The following is an 11,606-nucleotide window of genomic DNA, read 5'->3' as shown; positions in this document are numbered from 1 at the left end:
AAAAAAAAGATACATGGATTGGAAGAATTTACATTACTAACATGGACATATTATCCAAAGAAATATATATGTATTCAATATAATCCTGGAGGACTGTGATAAAGTGAAAGGCAGATATGGGTGGTTTTACTTATCTGTGGAATATAAATAACAAAAGAGATATACTGGCATATATAACAAAAAAAACGATCTTGAACTAGGGAAAAAAAATTGTTATCAGAGAAAGCAAGGGGTGTGAGCAGTGAGTCGGGGGAGGGGCTAGGGCATTGGCACAGGTGGTTTGGTGGATGGTGGTGGAATATGGGCATCTGTGGAGGAGTAAAAATATACATCCACAATTATAACAACTTTTAAATTAAAAAGAGCCCCATCACAGATTTTCCCATTCCATAGTGTAAGTGTTCCCATTGCAGCTGACTGCAATCTACCAACATGTCATCCTAGAGTTGGGAAGAGCTGTAAACAATCAACTTGAAGATGAGGCAAACCTGGTCAACCCCCACCAAATAAATTCAGTACACTGGGAGCAGATCATGAAGATAGGTCTGTGTCTTCATAACATAATAGAAAAAATACATGAACAGTGACATATCTCCAAAGTAGAAGGCAACACACATTTGCAATTGTGTGAAATATTTTTAAAAGATTTTTCACTTAACTTGCAAGAGATGAAAAAAAAAGGAGAACAATGCAATGAGGATAATGAATATTTAACAAACCAAGTTACCAAATCTGACCTAGTTGATGCATTAACATCTCTGACAGCAGAATGCATGTTCTTTTCAAGTTACATGGAGTTATCTACCCTCTCACAATATTTATCATGTAAGTTATCTACCCTCTCACATGTCATGGTGTTCGTGACTCAAATCAGATGATTTATAGCTCGTCACTTGAAGAACTTAATCTTATTGACAAATGTCTCTAAGGCCTGTTTTATATCTCTATTCCTCAGGCTGTAGATGAAGGGGTTCAGCATGGGGGTGATGACCGTGTACATCACAGAGGCGATCATGTCTTTGTCTCTGGAAGTGGATGAGGAGAAGAAGTAAACTCCTGCAGCTGTCCCATAGTATAAAGACACGACGAGGAGGTGGGAGCCACAGGTAGAGAAGGCTTTGAAGAGACTTTTAGTGGAGGGGACCCTCAGGACAGTGGTCCCTATACGGACATAGGAGCCCAGGATGCCACCCAAACACAGGGTAACGAGCAATCCTCCCTCAGTGAAGATGACCAACTCATTGAGGGACACGTCTGAGCAGCTCATCTTCAGGAGTGCAGGGAGGTCACAGAAGAAGTTGGGGATGGTATTGTCAGCACAGAAGGACACTTGGATCAAGAGCAGGGTGTGCAACAGAGAGTGGATGAGGCAAACAAACCAGGATCCCCCTACTAAGGAGACACACAGCTCCTGCCTCATGATGGTGGTGTAGTGGAGGGGCTGACAGATGGCCACGTACCTGTCAAAGGCCATTACTGCAAGAAGGAAACTGTCAAGACTGGCAAAGAACATAAAGAAATACATCTGGGAAATACATCCTCTATAGGAGATGGATAGTTGCTGAGTGTACATGTTCGTGAGCATCTTTGGGACAGTGACAGATGAGAAGGAGACATCAGAGAAGGCCAAGTGGCTGAGGAAGAAGTACATGGGGGTGTGGAGGCGCGAGTCCAGCCTGATGAGCAGGATGATGAGTAGATTCCCCAGCACCGTGGTCAGGTACGTGCCCAGGAACAGGATGAAGAATAAGACCCGCTGCCCTGGAGGGATGGGGAGCCCCAGGAGGAGGAACTCGGACACGCTGCTCTGGTTCTCCCACCTCATGTTGCTCATGTCTCTGCCGGGGATGAAGGAAAGAAGGAGAGGTAGGGAGTCTAGAATTATCCACAATGACTTGGCAATATCCTTTTTACATGAAGGCATATAAAGGCATATTTTAACCATGATCTGTTTATTGCTCACACTGTGAATGTGTGGATCTGTCTGTCACAGCGGGCTAGATGGTAAGTAAGACCTCACAATAACCTACAAAGTTTCCTTCCACGAACCAGAGGGCATTTTTTTCTATATCACAAACATGTCTATATCACAAGACATGTCAAAACATGTCTTGAGCTGAGCCTTGGCCCAGGCTCCCCACAAAGCACTGAGTTCATAACAGCAAGCAGGAAATGCAGCCTCTGCCTTCAAGGAGTTTCCACCTTTCTGTCATTGCAGGTCACGTGACAGTACCTGGCATGCATGGCAAAGTCATGAGATGGGCAGCAGGAGAGAATCCATAACTTCCTCTTGAAGAGACCTACACAATCTAAACTGGAAATTAATACCTGGTGATTTCTCACAAGCTGGAGTGAAATTGGCAGGATGTACCTGATCAGAGATATTTCTATTCCCTGTCAACAAAAGTCCATCCAGGATCCTAACCAAACTAAAGTAATAATGTCAAATATTTGTCTTTAAGTGACAGCATGCCAGACTCTACACCCATGGTTCCATATGCACTTTCTACCTAAATCCTAGACATAGCTCTAATAAAGCAAGAACATAAATCCTATTTTAGGGCCTCCCCGGTGGTGCAACAGATTGAGCGCAGAGCTGTGAAGCTGTCCGCAGCCACTGCAGTGCGGGTTCGATTCCCGGCCAACCAGGGAGATTCCCACATGGTGCGACAGACCTCTCCTGTTGTGTCCGCTGCTCTACTCAGCCGTGTATGTTGGTCCTTCTGACTGTTCTGCTCCCTGCTCTGTCTCTGGTGAATTCTCTCATACTCCCGCGCCTCTGGCTTGTACCCCAGTGCTTGTGTAAATAAATATTTTAAAAAATCCTATTTTAACTACGAGGAACAAAATATACATTTTCTATATGTGCAAAGATACATCAATAATCAGCAGAAAAGACTAAATCACAATATATCTCTCTGGCCAGATTCCAGCTTTTAACCCTCTGCATACATGTCACACCGCGGTAGTTAGAATAAGGCGACATGTTGTGTGATGTCATTTGTCATTCCTCTGTCCAAGAGTTATCAGTCATTACTGTTGTATCATACACCAGTAAGCACATTTACAAAGTGCTTTCTCATACTTTAATTCCAAATAATTAATGTATATCGGAGATTATATGATATATAAGGTAAATATACCCTTCATCACAGAAATGTGAAAAGACTCAGGACAAAGATATAATGACCAATGAGGTCCTTTAGTTCTCTGATGGTGGATTCCAGATGCACCCTTCCTTTGGCAGAGAGCTTAGTTAGGATAAGACACACACACAAACACACAAACACACAAACACACAATGAGGTGGCATCCGCACTGACTCTCTCAAGCAGGGGTGCAGGACAGCAAGGCTCCTCAGGGACCATGAACTGGCGGAGGGCTCTGCTTATCTGGGTTCAAGGTCACTGAGAGGACAGTATCTGAACTCCTATGTGGATGCCTGGCTCCCCACTCACGTGGGCTGTGTCAGCCTCACTGAGAAACAGAGGAAACAAGCAGGAACCCCTGGACCAACTGGGTCCTTGATTCGGTGAAGGTGGTGGTGGGGTGATTTGTGAGGAAATGCTTGGTCCCGAGGCCTGGAGTGATCAGGCCGTGTTCTCCCTTGTGTGAGGGGCATGCAGGGGCCCCAATTCTTAGACTTATATTTGTCCAGCCCCAGACAGCAGTGAAGTGGGGTCTCCATCACACAGACACTGGCTTGGGGAATGATAATAAAAATCCTCATCTCTTCTGAGCATCAGTCATGAGCCAGGGGAGATGCTGGATAGACTGCTTGCATTGGCTCATTTGTTCCTCAGAACAGCAAGTATGTGGGAGTAGTTACCCTCCTTTCCCAGGGAGGGTCTCAATGTCAGAGAGCAAACATAAGGGCCAGACTGTGAGTGGGCCCCATTGGAAACTGAGCAGGCACTGAGCTCCCATCATTAGTATGTGACACCTGCCCAGTGGGGGAGACCTGAGTGACCCTTCCTCTCAGTGCAGAGCATGACCCTTGTGAACGGCCACTGAAGTGTCAGTGAGCACGGCACATGGGCCCCATGCCATGGACGGTGCCCCACAGAAACACTGCCTGTAATGAAAACATCAAAACACAACCACACACACTATCCTTGGAGTGACAGGCATATGTCAGTTTGTTATAAACAAAAAGCAACATCACAGCTACGACTTGACTCTGTAACAATTTCATCCTCCTTCCTCTACTGCTCATGGATAAATGCAGGAACCCCTGCTCCAGAGTGGGCAGCACATCTTCTCTGTACACTCTGCAGTCTCTTTCCTTACCTGTAGGAGTAGCCAGATGAACATGCGGGAGTTATGCAGCAGGGAGGGCAGGTGTTTGAGATCAAAGGACTGGTTAAGAGACTGCAGGTCACACCCAGAAGTGGTCTCCACTTGCCTAATGGGGACCCAGTTGATGCTTGAGCTCTGGGCCAAGGAGGAAAAGAATTCGTTGTGTCATTTTCTCTCTCTCTTTTGTTCCTTTCTGGCTCTACCTCTCTCTTTTTCAATCTCTGTCTCTCAGTCTATGTATATATAAATATGTATGTACATACAAAATCCTGCAGGAACATATTTTTACCTACATTACAAGCAAAGACCCATAAGGAATCCATAGGAAGAAACATATTTTTTTCCTCTTTGAATTCACAGCACAGTCTCATCTGCCATTCTTGCTAAGTCAATGACTGTCTAATCAGCGTCTGTGTCCCCAACTTCTGTTGTGGGCACACAATAGCATGAAGCATGAAGCAAATCCCTGTGAGCCTATGATCTCCTGACTTTCTGTGTCTGCCCTTGAACTTCAGAGCAATAGCCAGGAGGATGCTATTTTATAAAACATGAGAGGACAAAGAAATAGTCCCTAAACTCTGGTGGAAAAATGCCGTAGTCTAATTGCCCACAATTCCTGTCAGACCTTGGGGAGGAAGGAGCCTGTGCAGAGGCCAAAGGGACAGTGGGAGCCACCTGGGAGGGTGTCTCCGGGGCAGGGACACTCTGGGTTGCCCATAGATCCAGATGTGAAGCAGGATGACTTAATCATCTTCCAATGTGCATGTGGCCATAGCCGTGGTCAGACAGCACTGGATGCTGGGCGCTGCCTGTCATTCATTGTTGCACTGAACATGTCAAGTAACTTATCTCAAGCTTGTTTCACAAGTTGTTTCAACCTTGCTTTACTTTAAAATACAGATAGTCAGAGTACAGTCAGTATGAAGTTTTTATTAAAGTTATATGAGATCATTTTTGTTAAGAACATATTAGCGCTAGTTCTTTATATATATTCCAAGGAAGGAGAAGTAAATATATGATCATTGATGTTGATATAGTATTGATATGAATGAATGATTCAGTTAGTTGATTTATAATTTGAAAAGTCAGTTGCAGTTCTATATGCAAACAATAGGTTAGAAGAGAGAAAAATGAAGAAAATCATCTCATTCGCAATTACACAGATAAAATAGAATTCCTAGGAGTAAACTTAATAAAGGAGGTGAAGGATCCACACAATGAAAACTATATGACATTATTAAGAGAATTTTGGATTGGGGCACAGCAGATCTCTCCTGCTCACCTGCTGCTGCTCTTAGCAGTGTGGTTCAATAAATCTGCCTGTTCAATTTTCCACTCTGTCTCTGATGAATTCTTTCACCCTGTACTTTTGGTATACACCTGATTCTTCCTCACCAAAAAAAGAAGATACTGACTGGAAGAATTAACATTACGAACATAGACATACTACCCAAAGAAATATATAGATTGAATTCAATCCTGGTGGTAGGTTTGGCGTGAAAACATATTTTTAGAGATTTGAAATGATAACCCCTCAAACAAATACAATAATGTAAACCAGTATAAATAATGTAAACCAATGTAAATAAAGGGCATATAAATGAATTAAAAATCAATTAAAGACTTGGATATAAGACCCCAAACCATAAAATACAAAGACACCAGAGATGATACATTTCATCACATCGACCATGCAGACATCTACAGGGAATTGACCCCTAAAACAAGGGAAAATACAACAAAAATAAATAATTAGAAATAAAGGAAATTAAAAAGATTTGTACAGTAAAAGAAAATAGGAGCATATTTAAAAGACAGTCTACTAAGTGGGTGAATATATTTACACATTACACAACTAATAAGAGATCTTATGCAAGGTATACAAGAAGCCATTCGACTTGACAATAGAAACCCAAAACAGGGCCCCTCAGGGGGCAGAGTGGGTTTAGCACCATGCTGTGAAGCTGTCTGCAGCCTTTGCAGCCCGGGGTTCAATTCCTGGCCGCCTGGGGAGAATCCCTCCTCCGGAGGCAAACCACTCCTGCCTTGCCCACTGCTCCCCTCAGCAGTATTATTGATCCATCTGCCTGTTCTGCTCCCTGCTCTGTCTCTGGTGAATCCTCTCACCCTCCTGAGCCTCTGAACTGTACCCCAGTTCTTGTATAATTAAATAAATCTTTGTATATACATACATATTTATATATATATGTACATGAACCCAAAACAGCCCTACTACAACATGGGCAAAAGATTGCAATAGATACTTCTCCAAAGAAACTATACAGCTGGTCAACGGATATTTGGGAAAAAATCTTGTCTTCACTCTAATAAAGGAAATGCAAATCAAAAGCACAATGAGAAATGATCCATTCTTTTAAATAATGTCATATTTAAAAGAACAGAAGGAAAAAATGGTGAGGATATGGAAAAAAAAAAAGAACACATCCATGGTCAGAATGCAAGTTGGTGCAGCCTCTGCAGAAATGATATGGAGCTTTCTTCAGAAAATACAATGAAAATCCCATATGATCATTGCACATCTCCATCAGGCATTTACCCTAGATATGAAATCTCTAATACAAAAAGACTTATGCAACTGTATATTCATAGTAGTGCTGGCCACAAGTGCCCAGTCATGGAACCAACCTAAGTGCCCATCAACAGACAAATAGGTAAAGAAATTGTAGAATACATGTGCTTGGTGGAATACTACATACTGTAATGTGGATGGCCTCAAGGTGGTGATGTTAAGTGAAATAAGCCATACGATGAAAGGCAGATACTAGGTTGTTTTACTTATTTCTGGATTATAGAAACCAAAAAGCATTTAACTGGTAAAATACAGCAAAAAAAAATCTTTGAACTAAGGGACAATAGTTAACTCATAATGAGAGAGAACATGGGGATGGAGGTGTGAATGGGTGGAGGGGCTAGGGCAAATATGGGTGGTTTGGTGGATGGTGGTGGAATATGGGCACATGTGGAGGGGTAAAAATATGTATCACAATTACATAATATTGTTAAATTAAAAGGGCTCTATCACAGTGTTTCCCAATTCCATAGTGTAAGTATTCCCATTAGTGTGACTTCAATCTACCAGCATGTTAATGTAGAGTTGGGAGGAGCTATAAACCATCCACTTGAAGATGAGGCAAATGGCTCAGCCCCTTGCCACATAACATCAGTCCACTGGGAGCAGATCATGAAGCTAGATCTATGTCTTCATAACATAACAGACAAAATACATATGAGACACTGACATATCTCAAGTGGAAGGCAACCCACATTTGCAACTGTGTGAAATATTTTTATAAGATTTTGCACATAACTTGTAAGAGATAAAAAAAAGGAGAATAAAGTAATGAGGATAAAGAATATTTAACAAACCAAGTTACCAAATTTGACCAAGTCGATGCATTAACATCACTGACAGGAGAATGCATGTTCTTTCCAAGTTACATGGAGTTATCAACCCTCTCACATAATCTTAGGAGATACATCTCAGGGTGTTCATGACTAAAATCAGATGATTTACAGGTCATCATTTGAAGGTAATCTTATTGACAAATGTCTCTAAGGCCTGTTTTATATCTCTATTCCTCAGGCTGTAGATGAAGGGGTTCAGCATGGGGGTGACGACCGTGTACATCACAGAGGCGATCATGTCTTTGTCTCTGGAGGTGGACGATGAGGAGAAGTAAACTCCTGCAGCTGTCCCATACTATAAAGACACAACAAGAAGGTGGGAGCCACAGGTAGACAAGGCTTTAAAGAGACTTTTAGTGGGGGGATCCGCAGGACAGTAGTGCCTACACGGACATAGGAGCCTAGGATGCCACCCAAACACAGGGAAAAGACCAATCCTGCCTCAGTGAAGATGACCAACTCATTGAGAGACATGTCTGAGCAGCTCATCTTCAGGAGTGCAGGGAGGTCACAGAAGAAGTTGGGGATGGTATTGTCACCACAGAAGGAGACTTGGATCAAGAGCAGAGTGTGCAACAGAGAGTGGATGAGGCAAACAAACCAAGATCCCACTACTTGGAGACACACAGCTCCTGCCTCATGATGGTGGTGTAGTGGAGGGGCTGACAGATGGCCACGTACCTGTCAAAGGCCATCACTGCAAGAAGGAAACTGTCAAGACCGGCAAAGAACAAAAAGAAATACATCTGGGAAAACATCCTCTATAGGAGATGGATAGTTGCTGAGTGTGCATGTTCATGAGCATCTTAGGGACAGTGACAGATGAGAAGGAGACATCAGAGAAGGCCAAGTGGCTGAGGAAGAAGTACATGGGGGTGTGGAGGCGCGAGTCCAGCCTGATGAGCAGGATGATGAGCAGGTTCCCCAGCATTGTGGTCAGGTACATGCCCAGGAACAGGGCGAAGAACAGGCCCCGCTGCTCTGGACGGTTGGGGAGCCCCAGGAGGAGGAACTCGGACACGCTGCTTTGGTTCTCCCACCTCATACTCTTCATGTCTATGCCAGGGATGAAGGAAAGAAGGAGAGGTAGGAAGTCTAGAATTATCCACAATGACTTGGCAATATCCTTTTTACATGAAGGCATGATTTTTTAAGTATCATCTGTTTACTGCTCACACCTGTGGATGTGTGGATCTGTCTGTCACAGCGGGATCGATGGTACGTAAGACCTCACGACACCCTACAAAGTTTCCTTCCACGGAACCAGACGACATTTTTCTCTATTCAACAAATATGTCTTGAACAACTGCCTTGGCCCAGGCTCCCCACAAAGCACTGAGTTCATAACAGCAAGCAGGAAATGCAGCCTCTGCCTTCAAGGAGTTTCCAACTTTCTATCATTGCAGGTCACATGACAGTACCTGGCACGCATGGCCAAGTCATGAGATGGGCAGCAGGAGAGAATCCATAACTTCTTCTTGAAGAGACCTACACAATATAAACTGGAAAAGAATACCTGGTGATTTCTCACAAGCTAGAGTGAAATTGGCAGGATGTAACTGATCAGAGATATTGCTATTCCCTGCCAACAAAAGTCCATCCAGGATCCTAACCTAACTCTAATAATAATGTCAAATATTAGTCTTTAACCTACAGCATGCCAGACTGTACACCTATGGTTTCATATGCGCTTTGTACCTAAATCCTAGGCATAGCCCTAAAAAGCAACAGTATAAATCCTATTTCAAGGCCTCCCCGGTGGCGCAGCGGATTGAGCGCAGGCTGTGAAGCTGTCCGCAGCCTCTGCAGTGCGGATTCTGGGCTGACCAGGGAGATTCCCACATGGTGTGGCAGACCTCTCCTGTCATGCCCGCTGCTCCCCTCAGCAGTGTATTTCGGGCCCTCTCCCTGTTCTGCTCCCTGCTCTGTGTCTGGTGAATTCTCTCACCCTCCCGCGCCTCTGGCTTGTACCCCAGTTCTTGTATATATAAATAAATCTTTTAAAAAATTTCTATTTTAACTATAAGGAACAAAATATACATTTTTCTATATGTGCAAAGATATATCAATAATCAGCAGAAAAGGTTAAATCAAAATACCTCTCTCTGGCCGGATTCCAGCTTCTAACTCTCTGCATACGTATCACACTCCTAGCAGTTAGAATAAGGAGACATGTTGTGTGATGTCATTTGTCATTCCTCTGTCCAAGAGTTATCAGTCATTTCTGGTGCAGCACACACCAGTAAGCACATTTACAAAGAGCTTTCACATACTTTAATTTCAAATAATTAATGTATATTGGAAATTATATGATAGATAAGGTAAATATACCCTTCATTTCAGAAATGTGAAAAGACTCAGGAGGAAGATATCATGGCCAATGTGGTCTCTTAGTTCTCTAATGGTGGATTCCAGATGCAACCTCCTTTGGCAGAGAGCTTAGTTAGGATAAGACACACACACACACACACACACACAATGAGGTGCATCTGCACTGACTCTCTCACTGCGGGTGCAGGACAGCAAGGCTTCTCAGGGACCATGAACTGGCTGAGGACTCTGCTTATCTGGGTTCACGGCCACCGAGAGGACAGTGTCTGGACCCCCATGTGGAGGCCTGGCTGTCCACTCACATGGGCTGTGTCAGCCTCACTGAGAAACAGAGGAAACAAGCAGGAACCAGCTGGACCAACTGGGTCCTTGATTCGGTGGAGTGGTGGGGGGTGATTTGTGAGGAAGGTGCTGGGTCTCCAGCCCTGGAGTAATCAGGCTGTGTTCTCCAGGGTGTGAGGGGTGTGTAGAGGTCCCTGTTCTTAGACTTATACTCGTCCTGCCCCAGACAGCAGTGAAGTGGGGGTCTCCATCACACAGACACTGGCTTGGGGAATGATAATAAAAATCCTCATATCTTCTGAGCACCAATCATGAGCCAGGCGAGATGCTGGATAGACTGCTTGCATTGGCTCATTTATTCCTCAGAACAGCAAGTATGTGGGAGTAGTTACCCTCCTTTCCCTGGGAGGGGTCTCAATGTCAGAGAGCAAACATAAGGGCCAGACTGTGAGTGGGCCCCATTGGAAACAGAGCAGGCACTGAGCTCCCATCCATTAGTATGTGACACCTGCCCAGTGGGGGAGTCCCCAGTGGCCCTTCCTCTCAGTGCAGAGCATGACCCTTGTGAACGGCCACTGAATTGTCAGTGAGCATGGCACGGGGGCCCCAGGCCGTGGACGGTGTCCCACAGAGACACTGCCTGTAATGAAAACATCAAAACACAACCACACACACTATCCTTGGAGTGACAGGCATATGTCAGTTTTGTTATAAACAAAACACAACATCACAGCTACCACTTGACTCTGTAACAATTTCATCCTCCTTCCTCTACTGCTCATGGATAAATGCAGGAACCCCTGCTCCAGAGCGGGGATCACATCTTCTCTCTGCACACTCTGCAATCTCTTTACTTACCTGTAGGAGAAGCCAAATGAACATGTGGGAGTTATGCAGCAGGGAGGGCAGGTGTTTGAGATCAAAGGACTGGTTAAGAGACTTCAGGTCACACCAGCAGTGATCTCCACTTGCCTAATAGGGACACAGTTGATGCTTGTGCTCTGGGCTAGAGAGCTCTGTCTCTGTCTCTGTCTCTACCTCTTGTCTTTTTCAATCTCCATCTCTCAGTCTATGTATGTATAAATATGTATGTACATACAAAATTCTGGCAGGAGACATTTTTACCTACATTACAAGCAAAGACCCATAAGGAATCCATAGGAAGAAACATTATTTTTTTTCCTCTTTGAATTAAAGCACAGTCAGACCTGCCATTCTTGATAAGTCAATGACCGTCTAATCAACGTCTGTGTCTTCAGCTTTTGTTG

The 11,606-nt window shown here is 44.0% G+C and overlaps 1 protein-coding gene and 1 pseudogene across 2 annotated transcripts; both read right to left on the bottom strand.

Moving 5' to 3' along the window:
- Positions 1-889: 889 nt before the first annotated feature.
- Positions 890-1,825, bottom strand: LOC311173236 (olfactory receptor 1J4-like; the record flags this gene model as incomplete). Its single annotated transcript, XM_084237085.1, has 1 exon — positions 890-1,825. One exon carries the CDS (start codon positions 1,823-1,825, stop codon positions 890-892), a length of 936 nt encoding a protein of 311 aa, XP_084093211.1.
- A 6,015-nt stretch (positions 1,826-7,840) lies between these two features.
- LOC311172818 (olfactory receptor 1J4-like) lies at positions 7,841-8,770 on the bottom strand (annotated as a pseudogene). The gene has a single exon. The product of its transcript is annotated as an olfactory receptor 1J4-like (transcript).
- Positions 8,771-11,606: the final 2,836 nt, after the last annotated feature.

The sequence above is a fragment of the Talpa europaea genome (genome assembly GCF_964194135.1).
Source record: "Talpa europaea genome assembly, chromosome: 7".
Classification (NCBI taxonomy): domain Eukaryota; kingdom Metazoa; phylum Chordata; class Mammalia; order Eulipotyphla; family Talpidae; genus Talpa; species Talpa europaea.
The sequence above is the reverse complement of the archived record's forward strand: the minus strand, read 5'-3'. Positions and strand labels throughout refer to the sequence as shown.